The sequence below is a fragment of the Ornithodoros turicata genome, chromosome 2 (genome assembly GCF_037126465.1).
Source record: "Ornithodoros turicata isolate Travis chromosome 2, ASM3712646v1, whole genome shotgun sequence".
NCBI classification, from domain to species: Eukaryota; Metazoa; Arthropoda; class Arachnida; order Ixodida; family Argasidae; genus Ornithodoros; species Ornithodoros turicata.
The window spans coordinates 105,217,530-105,231,584 of NC_088202.1; the positions used below are offsets into that span (position 1 = coordinate 105,217,530).

The window sequence follows — 14,055 nt, forward strand, 5'->3', positions numbered from 1 at the left end:
AGGAGTGCGTGTTACTGTTTTGAGAACGACTTGGTCTAATCACACACGGCACGTCTTTGGCAAATCATACAGTAGGCCCTGAAGAAACCACAGGTATACAGTGATAAGGAAATTGTAGTCCCCTCGGGAGTTCAAAACGTCAGAGTAATGTATTTGTTTATTGGCTAGCATTGCAGCGCGTTGGATTTATTGTGAAATTATTTTCGGACCAAGCCATCTGTGTTTCGCAACAAGAGTCGAAATGGATGTTAGGTTTCCAAGTAGTCTTGAAGTTCAAAGCGAGACCTCAATTCCAAATCGGTGAAGATGTGGAGTATGATGTGGTTCCACACCATGTTACTCCGTTGCACTTGGTTGCAATGACTGGGAGGCTTATGCACTCGCCGGCCTTGCACTTGCGGTTACTGACGGAAACTCACGATATCTTTGTCATTCGTTTGACACAAGGCAATCAGTATACTTGGTAAAGTACGATGGCACAATAGTCAAAGGTCAAAGTCAACGTTAACAATTCAATACAACGTTTTACAGCGTTAGAAGTAAAAAAAGAAACAGTAACTCTTACATGGCGCAACGATATACCAATTAAAACGTGCAGAATTTAGATAGATGTGATGTGATGTGATGTGATGTGAATAAAGAAAAAAATGGGGATGTAAGTTTCGACGAAGTCAAACTGGCTACCCCAGTACACTTAATACAGAAAGTTCAATCTGATGATGAGATGATGAAAACGCAAAAGGATGATGTCCAGAGACGAACAGAGGTGATAATTGAGTTCAACATGTAGGTCAAAAGTTCAAGAGCTGCGCCCAAGCTAGAGTAAAGTGGCGGAATCACCGGGGGCACACACAGGACACATCACACATTCACCGTGTCATAGGATGGCTTTAAGTACACAGTTTTAACAGCAGCAGCATGTCTGAGTGGGCAAGAGCATTTGCTCATAGGTCGTGCTGAAGACTGGGAGGTGGTGGGTTCGAATCCTACCACTGGCTGCGCTGTCTGAGGTTTTCCGTGCGTATTCCGGCAAACTTTTCACACGAAAGTCGGCCCAGGACGCATACTAACCCCCTTGTCTCCCCCTCCCTCCTGTTCTTCTCTCTCCGTCTGTCCACGTCTGTACGCCGCTCATAGACACAGCTGCTTCGCGGCGCTAACGCGGAATTTAAAAACAAAAAAATTCAACTATGTCAAAGTACCATCTACTTTACACGGAAGTTCCGAGTGTCCTTTGTTAAAAGGGTGATGTAATGAGCCAGGTCCTTATCTTGGTCCCGCTGTAGTCCGACGCACCCAAACAGAGCGAACTTGCAAACGTTGCCCCTCGGGGACTGACGCTACCACACACGCTCGTTTTCAAGCCACGACTGACGTTCCTTGGTCTCTTTATTTCTGGTAAGCTTCACTGCATGGTTTCGTTGTTCTTTAATTTTTCCTTACCGGGTGGAAGAGTCCCCCACGCACATACACACGGCGTTGTCACTTTGCAGCCGCGATCACACGGCCAGGTGTTCACTGCCCTCCCCAGTGTTCGGTCCGCAGAAATAAACATTCAGGTAAAAGGCGAAAGGCATTTCGAAGTATAGATAATAGTATGAGCATAAAGAGAAGGCGAGTGTAGCATTCTGTTGCTACTGTTTGTGCCACACAATTCATGTTCGAAAAAGTTCCATATGACGTCGTAAGAGATTTGTGACAATCCCTGTAATTCGTTCAAGATACCTCTTAAGATTTCCCTGTAGCGACTGTACAGCACGGATATTTCCCTAGTTCCGACTATTTAGCGACCCTATATAGTTCCGCCTAAGTACAGAACAGCAGCTGTTAGTCGAATGTCATTGTTTTCTGTGGTGTATTTCCTACCACAGGGTGGGGGTACGTAAAAGGTACACGTAGAGGCTACCTTGAACATCATTTACCTGATGCGCCCTTTTGATTCCGCTATGCCTAATTGTAACCCCATGTGAAAACGAAATATTATACAGCGCGATTCACATATGTGGTCTGCTGTATTTTCCTTATTTATTTAGCTAACATTTTCTCCTCTTACTCAAGGAAGGCTTTACCTGCAAGACCATTACACTAGGGACCTCCTGTTCCTTTACTATTTATTTCAATAAGAATAGCTCTAGTAACGATGTATGGCATCTCAAATGTTCCTTGGAGATTACTTCCTTTTTCTTTAAGCGGTGAAAATGGAGAATTCCTTCCTTCTAATGGACACAGCTGAGCATGTCGTTCCATCGCACTGGCTTCGTTGGGATATTGAGTTGAGTATATTCTCCTTGATTCGGTAACACACTTGGCAACACGTTCTTGGCCATGATCCGTTGAAGGACTCTTGACAAGTCTGTACTCGTCGAGCGGGCGGCAACTATTCCCTATGAAGTCGTCCCAGGACGCACGATCCTCTCACGCTCACATATATGATATTATATGATATGGGCAGGCAGGTCGCGAGGTAGTAAAACGCCACCAACCAAGCAGATTAGAAAAGCAAGAAGGAAGGTAAAACATTTCAATGTTTCGCGGCGTGTTTCAAGACACAGCGAGTTTTACATAGCACGATGTTCTCAATGGAAGAAAAAGCAGATGGGATATCTATTAAAAAAAGAAGAAGAAAACACAGTAACCGTACAGCAGTAACCCCGGTAAAGCAGCACAGGCGTGTTTACATGGCCAAGAGACTTGTCACGGAGTTACATTTTTGCATTTCGCGGGCTTTCTCTTTTACGGCTTGGCCAAAAAGCCACACAAGAGGCACCTCACTGGAAACAGCGCACAGACACGTTGTGACGGGGTATATTTTTGCGTTTCGCGGGCTTTCCTTTTTACGGCTTGGTCAAAAAGCCACACAAGACGTACCTCACTGGAAACTGCGTGCAGACACGTTGTCACACAGGGCGTGTCTTCCCACTTCGCCTATTCCCATTTCGCCTAATGCTTTTTAGCGGATTATCTCGCAATCCTTTAGCAGGTTCACCAACTTCCAACTCAAGGGTGTCCCATTTGGCCTAATGTATGCTGCAGACAGTCCCACTTCATCTACTGATCCCTGTCACGTGATGAAAGAAGGCGGTCCACTGGCGTGCTGTTAAAAGTCACTTTCGCATCTTCATGTAACTTTAAAACCTCATTGGTTTTATACATGCATAGCATTGCGTTAAATGCATTTTTTAGTACTTCCTGAAAAGTAAATGCGAGAAATTTGTTATTCTTTGTCGGGAAGTCAAAATTAATTACGCATCTCCACATAACAACTTTATCCCTTTCCTAGTTTTATTCAAGCGTGCTGCCAAAAGTCACTTTACCTGTTATATTTCGTATCTGTGTGCTGAACCAATGAGGTGTGTCACAGGTCGCGTGCGCAGGGCCCACGTCACAACCATCTGGTTGATCACGGCGTGCCCTTCGCCATGCCTTCGTGTTCCCTACGCTCTTTTCACGAGTGATGTCTTCTTTAAAGCCTTTTTTTTAAGTGAGCAAAACTCCAAAAATCTGCCTTTTTTTTCGTTCCAAGTCCAATTCCAAGCCGCACGAAAAACCTGTGTCCCTGCTAGTGATTTCGTAGGAGGTCCATTTCCGTGTCCAGTCTGTATGGAAACTTATCCCTTTTTTACGTTAAACATTCATCAGTCCATTAATCCATCCATTCATGAATCAACGAAAACGTTTTAGTCGATAATAATCTATTCATTTTATTTGTAGTGGTATCGCACACGCCTTCATTTGCAAATCTCAAGGGTCCTTGTTTCGGACGAGCGCGTTCATTTCTTGCAGACGTCACTATAAGGGCGGGGCATGTAAGTAACGCCCACTTATCGACAGTCCCGTTTTGCCCCTAATCAGATTGCAAAGCAGTCCCATTTCGCCTAACGCCAGTCACCCTTCCCGCGTCTTTGATCCTATAATCCGGATGAGGCGAAATGGGATGTAACCACACAGGGCATATTTTTGCATTTCACTGGCTTTCTCTTTTACGGCTTGGTCAAACAGTCACGCAAGACGTACCTCAGTGGAAACTGCGCGCAGACACGTTGTGTCGGGGTATATTTTTGCATTTCGCGGGCTTTCCTCTTTACGGGTTGGTCAAAAAGCCACAAGAAGTACTGGAAACTGCGCGCAGACACGTTGTGACGGGGTATATTTTTGCATTTCGCGGGCTTTCCTTTTTACGGCTTGGTCAAAGAGCCACACAAGACGTAGTACCTCACTGGAAACTGCGCGCAGCCACGTTGTCACGGGTATATTTATGGATTTCGCGGGATTTCTCTTAAACGGCCGGGGCAACAAGTTGCTCAAAGTAGACTTTGGTGGAAACACCTCGGTCGACTGTTTCTCAAAGGCACCCTACAATTTTGCAATTGACACATCGGCCTTTGAAACAGTACTTTAAATGTTAGCTAATTGATGTAATAGACACAATATAAAGAATACTGACGACTGCTGACCACATTCAGGTGGTTGCATTCTCGAATACCGCTGTCTTTTTTAAAATCTTGATGCACATTAGTTTGGACACCCTGCAAAGGAATGCCAGAATGTGCTAAAGGAAAGCAATGATCTAACGCACATCTACTACAAAATAACTGAAATATGTGACTGAACCAACATGGAATCAACACAATGGATTTGACAACTCAATCCCTACAGAACCCGGCTATGCTTTTTCGTTTCCCCCTTTTTTTCGGAATAGCAAGCCGGCTCTTTGCCTGGCTAACCTTTCCTTTCTTTTTTCTTAATAAACATATACCCCCTCTCCCCCCGGCTATGCTGTCATTTAATTCTTATTTATTTATTATTATTATGTTCTTTTTGTTTGTTGTTTTGTCTGTGTGTGTGACCGACTTAGTGGTACTTGTGCTGCTGATCTACATAGCGCCCGCGGTAATCCAAAGACTTCCGTGACCGCTCACTACAGCTCTCCGTTTGCTCACTCATGCTCACTCACTCACCGCTCGGCCCTCCACATACTCATTCATGCTCAACTCATTCGCCACATTGAGCATGAATGAGCATGCTCATGGGTGAGTTTTGCCGATGTATGCCCTGTTGGTGCATTATCCGGAGGCAAAGCGCTGGGTAACATTGCTATAGTACTGCTGGTCAAGCGCATCCTGAGGGCAGGTTCACAGGAACGTTTCTGTCGTCAGTGTGCTGTCCGGCATTCTTTGTGGCATTCCGGCATTCGTGTGCTGTCCGGCACACGGACCCATCAAAGTCTATGGTGCCGTTCACACATCCGTTTTTGCGGGTCAGACACGCAGATGCGGGGGTTCGTGCGGCGTGTACACGTGGGCGCTCATTCACACGGACCTGAGCTTTGTTGCGTCGGTTGTGGATGCAAAAGCCTCACGCTCGTATGAACCCAGCGTGATCGCAAACGTGTGACTGTCTTCGAGATTTCCAGAAGCCGCCAGGATTCACGACTGGTACAGTTGCTCTTCGTCTTTTTTTTTTTCTTTCTTTTTTTCCGGTATAGTCCCGTCTTTTCCTACGATGTTCCTTACGTTTATCTTCACTTAGAAATAATGACCTTGGTGAATAACTGGCCGATACGGACCTTCCGATAATGCACCCCATCCACCTTTAAGGCGTCCGCATTCTCTATCGTAACCCCTGAATACAGCAGCTGCATCTGCAAGCCTGAAAGTTTACAGGGACAGGATTGGCTCGGGCTTGGGCCGAATAAGTTTTCGGTTCAACCGAAGGCGACTGTTGTGTTGTATTTTAGCGTTGTCTTCCCCTTCACCAACCTTATCTCTTCGTGGCAAGTGCATGAGGACTTGCTGCCACTTTTCCTCACAGAGCTTTTCCACGTGGCTGATGTGGTTTTCCAGCTCACCAAGGGTAGGAATGATCCAACCGCAGTCTGGATTCCCCACCGAAAAAACCAGGCGACAGGGCGATAGATAGGCTAAAGAGGGAAGTGATAGAAGCTTCTCATATCTGGCCGTTCGGTAGGTAGCAATGCGTGAGTCAGCCGTCGGTTGCGCTGAACGGGAGGGGGCTAGATATGCATGTGTGGTTTTCCCGCTGAGAGATTATGATCTGAAGGCGTGTCTGAGAGGGGGGGGGGGGGGAATATGTTTATTAAGAAAAAAAGAAAGGAGGGGGTTCTTTATGGTTGTTACCTGTGCCAGTGTACTGTGTCTCATTTTGCATTAAAGTTGCTAGTGGCGCTTGTTCTGCTTTTGCGATACTCAGAGGATTTGTCGTCTTTCGGAGTCTCCGCGGAAAAAGTTACGGCCAGCCGATGACCACGCGCATGCGCCGTAGCGACACCTTTGATCGTATATCGGGCACGAAAACGATGCGCTAAAAGCTGATGATCCTCTACACCAGCGTTTCCAAAACTCCTCGTTGTGTCGGACCCCCAAAAGTACAGAGAATCCATTCGAGGCGCCCGTCAAGTACGATTTATGTTGACATAAATAAGGGACGTGAAGAAAGAAAAGGAAAAACAAACAAACAAGGCACCGCCATGCAGGAAATGAGAAGGTAGTATATTTCTGCCTTTAGTATCACAGTGTCACACATGATAAACTTAATACGAAATTACAGATCAACATTGCGTTCAGTGCGAAGTGTGATGCTGCATACTGGAGGCTATCGGGTTCAATTGAAGAAAGATGCAGTCTTAAGTCTGGTTCAGTGTCCGTCCGGTTCCGTGAACTTAACTTGAAGAATAGGTCACCGGTAATTTCGTGTGGAAATGACTTCAGTGACCCTCACTTCAGTGTCAAGCGCCTCACAGGTTCCGATAGGCAAGCTGCTTTCTGATCGCTGCGTGTTTAAAATTGGTTTCCCAGTCGCTTCTGAAGCAGTATGGGTGGCTGTTGCGCTGTTGTGAAGGGCTGACTATTCCCTTCAGAACTACAGTGCAAGGTATTGGCACAGCGACAGTAATGCTGCGTATACTTCTCCTACATATGAATGTATGGAAGAATATGAAACCCACAACGTCAAAAACGAATTTTTGACATTTTGATTTCAACTCCTTCTTTTTTTTCAGTTGCAGCTGAAAATCGCTGCTTACACACGTGACGCACGCTTGAAGTTTCTTTTTATACATTGTTATATTCTATACATACTAAGCCCTTATACTCAACTTATACGTGCGGTCTTACCGTCGGTAAATTAGTTTATGTACACACACACAAAACAATACAAAAAAACAGTCTATTAGTCAGGTTCTGACAGTCGACAGCTTTCCAAAGATGTTTCTAGATGAAATAAGGGTGAGCAGGCAAGCGAGCTGGTGAAGGTTCGACGACGGTAGCATACCTTGAGCTTGAAGGAACGAGTGGACGCACGAAGAAGTAGACACTGTCTACTTCGTGTGTCCACTCGTTCCCTCAAGCTCAAGGTATGCTACCGTCGTTGATGTTTCTCGAGCCAGGCACATCCACCACCAGCACCGATAGTGTGCGTCGTCTGCTAGCGTAGACACGGAAGTCGACCTTTTTCCCAGGATTCTTAGAAAGTGCCGCTCACCTATTGTAGAAAACGCAGCTTCGCAGAGGAAGATTGTCGCAAAAGGGCGCAAAAGCTTCAGGGCTTTCTCTGACAAGCCAGGCTACTCTGACAGCGCTCGCGCCCGAAAATTAGCTAGATGAATTTGCTCAATAAATAGCTGGACACGCACTCGAACGCAACACCTTCCGTAACGCTCATAAGCGCTGGGTGAACGGAATTTCGACCCTGCGGCCGCGACGAAGGCGCCCTCCGCGGCGGGGAGCAGATTCACGTACGTGTCACCCTCAGAGATGACGTGACGGTCTTCGGGCTGTCGCGGACCCCCACGAACACTCTCGCGAACCCCCGGGGGTCCGCGGACCACACTTTGTGAACCACTGCTCTAGACCCCAAAGATTCAGTGGATGTTACATAAAGTAGAAAATAGTAGATGTAGACAATAACCGAAGGACATCGAGGCGCCGTGCAGGAGAGTTTCATGGTGCTATACATGACGCAGCAGGCTAGAAATGGCAGCTTATTGCGGCTGGGACACAAAACGACCCTGCCTAAAAAGGTATTCTTGGTTGAAATGACACGGGCTTTGCACAGATATAGGGAACCCCCATGACGGCAGAGCGTGTTTATGAGGCTGGTTGCGCGAGACGAGTGCGACGTTCGCTTCCGCTCTTTTAGTGCATCCGGCGATGCGGAGAATTGAGGGCAAGGTGCTCGCAGTCCTGCGTGCGTCGGCATTTCAGTGTGACACTTATGAAAGTTCGTCTGAGTGACAGCACCTTAACGTATCTATTTTTGAAGGCCCTCACGGTAACGAATTTTAAAAATATCGTAACGTCACACGCATGATCCGCGGACTATCTCTTGAAAAAAAATTTTTTTTTCGGTGGCAGGCCGTGCCCTATGCACCGGTGCGATCTATCTGTGAAAGTGATCTTTGTAACAACAACAAGAACAGTAAATGAAGGAGAAGTGATGATGACATTGGATGTTTCCCCGTGGTTGCCACAGGACCCTATATCCCACTTTACGGAGGTTAATATGAGAGGATGAATTAATGGTGAGCGCGACGACAGGTCAGAGTTCTGTTTAGAGCTCTTCGAGGAGTCCAGTTGCTTGCATGAAAGCAAAAAGGCAGCGAAGAGCCCGGCACTGATGCGCAGGGGAACGTAACAACAACAACAACAAATAAGTTAATGACAATGAATGGGGAAATTCGCCACTTGAGGTGCGGCCCACTACCCCAAGGCACAATGGGGCAGGATGTGATGTGTCCTGATGATGAGGTGATGAACGATGCTAAGTAGGGATAGTCAGTGGAGTCAGTATGACATCAGAACGGTAGGCAAAACCACAGCACACAAAAATACTACACACACAGCACACAGGTACGCAGGCAGATCATAGGGTAGACAGGAGACCAGTGTCCCGCAGAAAAAATCTTGAAATACTCAAGAACTTGACGATGGTCAGTCTGGTTAGACCCAGGGCCGAGAATGGTTGCCAATGTGAGTGGTGCGGCCGTGATCGACTGCAGGCGACACTGTAGAGCTGCTCTTTGGGAGGTGTATAGATGGCAGTCGAGGAGCACATGCTTGGTGTCCGCCAAAACAGCACAACGAGAGCAGAGCATCAAGTCAGAGCGGCCGATCAGATGCTTGAAATGGGGGGTGAATGCAACCCCAAGACGAAGCCTGTGTATCAGCGACGCAAAATGGCGAGGCACACGAGAAGGCATGGTGAAGCCAAAGTCAGGGTCCACTTCACGCATCAGAACTCTTGATGGAACGTCTCGAGACCATTGCGCATGTGCGAGAGGCCTCACCACATCATTTAGGAAGGTTCGCCTGTCGCCTTTGGGGAGGGTAATCCGCACGCTTGATCGGGAATGATACGCAGCTGCTGCAGCCTCGTCAGCCTCTTCATTGCCGCGGGAACGTAACGCGTACACGTATTCTATGTAAAAGTAAGTTCAGGCAATCAAACGGGATCATTCACTGATAAGTTGCGTGGAACTATCCTTTGCTTTGTAGCCTGATTTGTCTCCAGTGTATTAGTTACCTGAGCGTGAGGCTTGTGCGTTAGGGATTTTGCCGTGTCCCAAAGAGGTTGCCCTGCGGCTGATGCGCAGACCGCGGGACGTCTCACGCGTGAACTTGCTGTAAATTACTGAATATATAGTGGTACACGCACAAAGGAGAAGGATCCTTCTTCTTTGAGCACAAAGGAGAAGGATCCTTCTTCTTTGAGCACAAAGGAGAAGGATCCTTCTTCTTTGTGCGTGTCCTTCGAAGGACGCAAGGCACGTCTCACTCGCACTTTCCCGCCACCACGCGCCCCCTAGTAGAGTCATCATCGAATTGGAAGAAGGAAGGCGACAAAGCTCTCGAATGAGGCCAACATTTTGGAATTTTTCTTTCCAGTTGCCACTACCAGAACAGAATAAGCTATTTTGCGGCCTATGGCCTAAAACTACGCCTTGTACCTTTGAACACATTATGTTTTTTCTTCGTTTGGGGTAGTTAATCGCAATCGATAACGCTTTTCAGTCAGTCTTTTGGATGACGGTACCCAAGAGCTTTGTGGCCCCCTGGTTGGGACGTGAAACATACCAGAACATGGGCCACTGGGGTGGCGTAGCCAGTGTGGGGTTCGAGGTTCGAATGCTCCCCCTGCCTTCCACCCGAATTCATACCTTTCTTAGTGCATTTCGGAGACGGAAAAGGAGGGTGAAATCCCCCCCCCCCCCCATGTAAAGTTCCCATAAAACTTCTCCTGAAACTTTTTTTTTCTGGCAAAGTTGCTGACTGATCCCCAGTGACCACACGCATGATGCTAGGTGTCGTAGTTTTTTTTTTTTTTATATAATTCAATGACACGTTTTCTGGGACACCCTGTATACTTGCCTCCAACTGGCGTTACATCAGGTATACGGTATTGATGCCAGAGTCGACGACGCATTGGAGTTGCGAGAAAGTAACTCTCATCAATCAGTCTTCCTCTCGTCTGCCTGTTTCGAGAAAATGCCGATACAAGCGATGTTGGTGCCGCCAGGCAGACAACAACGGATAGGAAACTGTACAGGTGTTGCAAACGTGTCCCGTTACATGCCCCGAGGGAACCGCAGCTGCGCTACGCGTGAGCTCTAGGCGGCAGCGACGTGTTTTTGTCCCCACTCTCGTTGGCTCGATGAAGCGTATGAACCTTTCTACTACAAGGTCGGCTACGTGCGACACTGCCGCCGCCGCCGCTGCACAGTGTGATGCGGCGTAAACTGAATAGCAGAAAAACACACCTAGTTCCTACATGACGGACTACCTGGTGCCCACACAGCAGCTCAAGTAGTAAGTGAAAGCTCCGCTATAAATTCGCCTCAAGCTTACGTCCATGGAAAACGCGTACATTTTGCGAGTGTACCCAACCCTGTACCTGAAATAAGGTTGCAACGTGCGCGTTTGCAGAAAGTTAGCCGGAGAGCAACATTGTTCAGAAACCCTGTAGAGTATTGAACAATTTTGTATTAACTTGCCTCAGTAGCGTCGATTTTACGGTAATTGCACCCATTGCCGCGTACTTCATTGCAGCGGCAAACGAAAAATGCAGGAAAGTCGACGTTGTAGCCCTCATTACGTATATTACTGCTAGAATGAGCATTCGTTGTCTCGAAAATTCGTTATCTTACTTTCCATCATTCGTTATCTGTGAGAATTAACTGCATTTCGCAGTATTTAATTGCGTATGCATTATCTTCTGTTCGATTTATTTAAATCCAGCCCACCAACGCTGTGCCCTCAGAGCTCTTTTGACATTTTTGGATACCATAGGACTTCGAACGTTATTGTGAAGGGGCTCATTATTTCGTTCCCCACCTCACCATCAGTAATGGGGTAGAGTATCCCCCTGGCAATGAAACTCCCCATTCATCATCATCAAAATAAAGTTATTGTTGTTGTTGTTGTCGATTTATTTATGGATGTAAACACCACAATGATCTAGATGTGTCTGAGTTCTGGCCCCTGACGAAGTGTAACATGTGCATTATGTGGGTGCCGATAGAAGGCGTACGAGCCAGAGTCCTCACGCTGTGTAACTCTCGGCGGCATGTATGACACAATTTCTGGAACTCGGCCATATTTCGTAAAAGCCGCATTTTCCTTTCGACTCGTTTAATTGATTAAATGCCGCAATTGCCTCCTTCAGCGTCACTTCCTCATAATGCTCGGGGAACCCTCTTGCACATATGTCATATCCCAGCACAACAGCTGCTTCATAAGACGATCACAAGGTGGAAGCGTCATGTGCGGGGAAGCAGAACGCGAAAACGGCGCACGTTGCAAATAACCTGCGTGTATAGGTTCGTTGCCATCCGGTGTTTACTCATATTCCCATTCGCCGTCGTTTTTCTCGTTCGCTTCCGTGAACTGCGGACGTATAATGATCTCCTAGTCAGCGTATAATGAGCAACATCCATGAGGTAAGATATGCAACACCGGACCTTGTTCATACACTGTATTATGAAGAGCTGCGAACACGTACATGTGCCTGCACCGTGTGTGGTGCGCCTATACAGTGAAACGTGTTACGAAATGTAGCAGTAGCTGATGCAACGAAACACAGAAAGACAAGCAGAACACTGAAGTCTCACAACGCGCAGTCGATTGAAGAATGGCAGTTGGTGAAAAAGCACCAACGGTGAGATTCGAACCTACGCCCTCCGAGTTCCGGTCACATATGTTTCCAGTTACACCCTGATAGTTACAAACTCATTAGCACTTCAAGGCAAGCTAAGAAACACAGGGACGACGCCCATTCACCCTCAACGTGTTCTCCCTCAGACACATTCGTGGCGGCGGGCAGCATGTTTCTCAGGTAATGCAGTAGTGCAGGCAATGCAGCTGAGGCAATTAGGGAGTTAGTTGATTCGAAGCGCTCTGAGAACGATGCCATAAACGAAGCTGTCAAATCAAAGATCAGCAAAGTGAAGTCAGCGTGACGTGATGTGATGTTTTGTGATAAAGAAAAAAATGGGGATGTGGGTTTCGACGAGTTTCGACGTCGAAGTCGAACTGGCTACCCCAGTACACTTACACAAAGAAAGTACAAACGGATGATGAGATGATGAAAAAACAAAGAGATGATGTCCAGGGAAGAACAGAGATGATAATGGAGTTCAACATGTAGTTCAAACGTTTCGACCAAGTGAGAGTAAAATGTCGGAATCGCGCTGGGGGCACACACAGGACACATCACACATTCAGCGTGTCATAGAATGTCCATAAGCCCGGTTGTATGCACAAAGTCTTCAAGTGCCCTTAGCGCCTTGTCGGACGATGGAGGACCTAAGAGTTTCGTGATGTCGAAGGCTCGGGGGGTGAAGTCAGCGACTTGAAATAAATGATTGGCTTATTGCGTTTTCGAAACAGTTATAATGAATACTTCTAATATCCCTACGAAAACTCCCTGGAAAGACGAACACGACACTGAACCCTCACAACCCCCAGTTGCACATTTCGATTAAAAGGTTCCATCGCAAAACATACTTTCTTTCTTGTTATCGATCTCAGCTCGATCTCAAGCTCTGCCCCCTCGCCAAAGACATATGAGAGCGTTTTTTAACTGCACCGGATTTCTATTCTTTTTTTTTTAAGTATGAGAGCAGTATATATGCCGTTTTTGCAGTTGAGTTGTACGGCCAGCCGGACATCCTCTCGAAGAGCGAGTGTAACTACTAGATGACTCATTCCCTAAATTCATTAATTAGATATTGAATCAGGGGCTTTCGGGCAAAAGTGAGATAGCTAGCAGAATGTAAGACAATCCTCGTTGAAAGCCATTCTATTTTTCAAAAATCCTGGAACGAGCACATACATTGAAATATTCATCGCCGAATTTTGATATGCAAATGAGCCGAAACCGAAACCGCGTGGAATAGAAGCGCAGGTAGAACAGCGCTCTCTCCACGTCAGAGGGTCACGTGCTCTGGAGCAATGGAGATGATTGGAGTAAGTGCTCTTCCGCTGGGCAGATCAACTGATCTCTCTGTATGAGCGATACATCTATCTCGCTTGCCTCGGGTGAGAGGCGGTTACTTGAACAGGCGAAGAACTAGATAGTAGAATTTTTAAGTTGTTTTGCTTGTTCTTATCTACCTGTTTTTTTTTTTCCTTTTAGCTCTTTCCTGTGTCTTTCCTCTAGCTGCGCACCCTTCAGTGCAGTAAAGTTTAGTTGGAGTTAGCGCCCGTGTGTGTCTTATGTTTCCTCCCGTGGTTGTTGTTTTCGCGCTGTGTGTTTTCCTGTCTAGCAGAGATCAACTGATTTGCGGCCCAGATCAGCCTCCGATGGCGAAGGTCACGTGCTGCTTCGGCGCGCGGCTTCGGCGCATTTGCATAGCAAAATTCGGAGATGGATACGGCCCGCGTCAAAGTTAACTTATCCAGCCTGCACTCTAAATCTTTTCACACCCCTAAAGGTGTAAAATGGGCGTAAAATGGCTGTACACAGGAGTAATACACCTTTTTGTGCACCCCAAAAAATAAGTTTGGGAGCTCTTGCGATTGTAAGAATGGTGTATTACAC

At 46.8% G+C, this 14,055-nt stretch overlaps 1 protein-coding gene across 4 annotated transcripts in view; it reads left to right on the forward strand.

Moving 5' to 3' along the window:
- Positions 1–14,055, forward strand: part of LOC135385910 (uncharacterized) — a 32,400-nt gene that overhangs the window by 399 nt on the left and 17,946 nt on the right. The window contains exon 1 of one of the 4 annotated variants that reach the window (XM_064615526.1): positions 6,473–6,504. The exons of 1 other annotated variant lie outside the window; for it this stretch is intronic. In XM_064615526.1, the coding sequence (XP_064471596.1) occupies positions 6,488–6,504 (17 nt within the window). In that variant the 5' untranslated portion in view covers positions 6,473–6,487. Of the gene's footprint in view, positions 1–6,472; positions 6,505–10,568; positions 10,824–11,863; positions 11,954–14,055 lie in introns of those variants that run through there. 2 more of the 4 variants (XM_064615529.1, XM_064615531.1) reach the window with 2 other exon arrangements.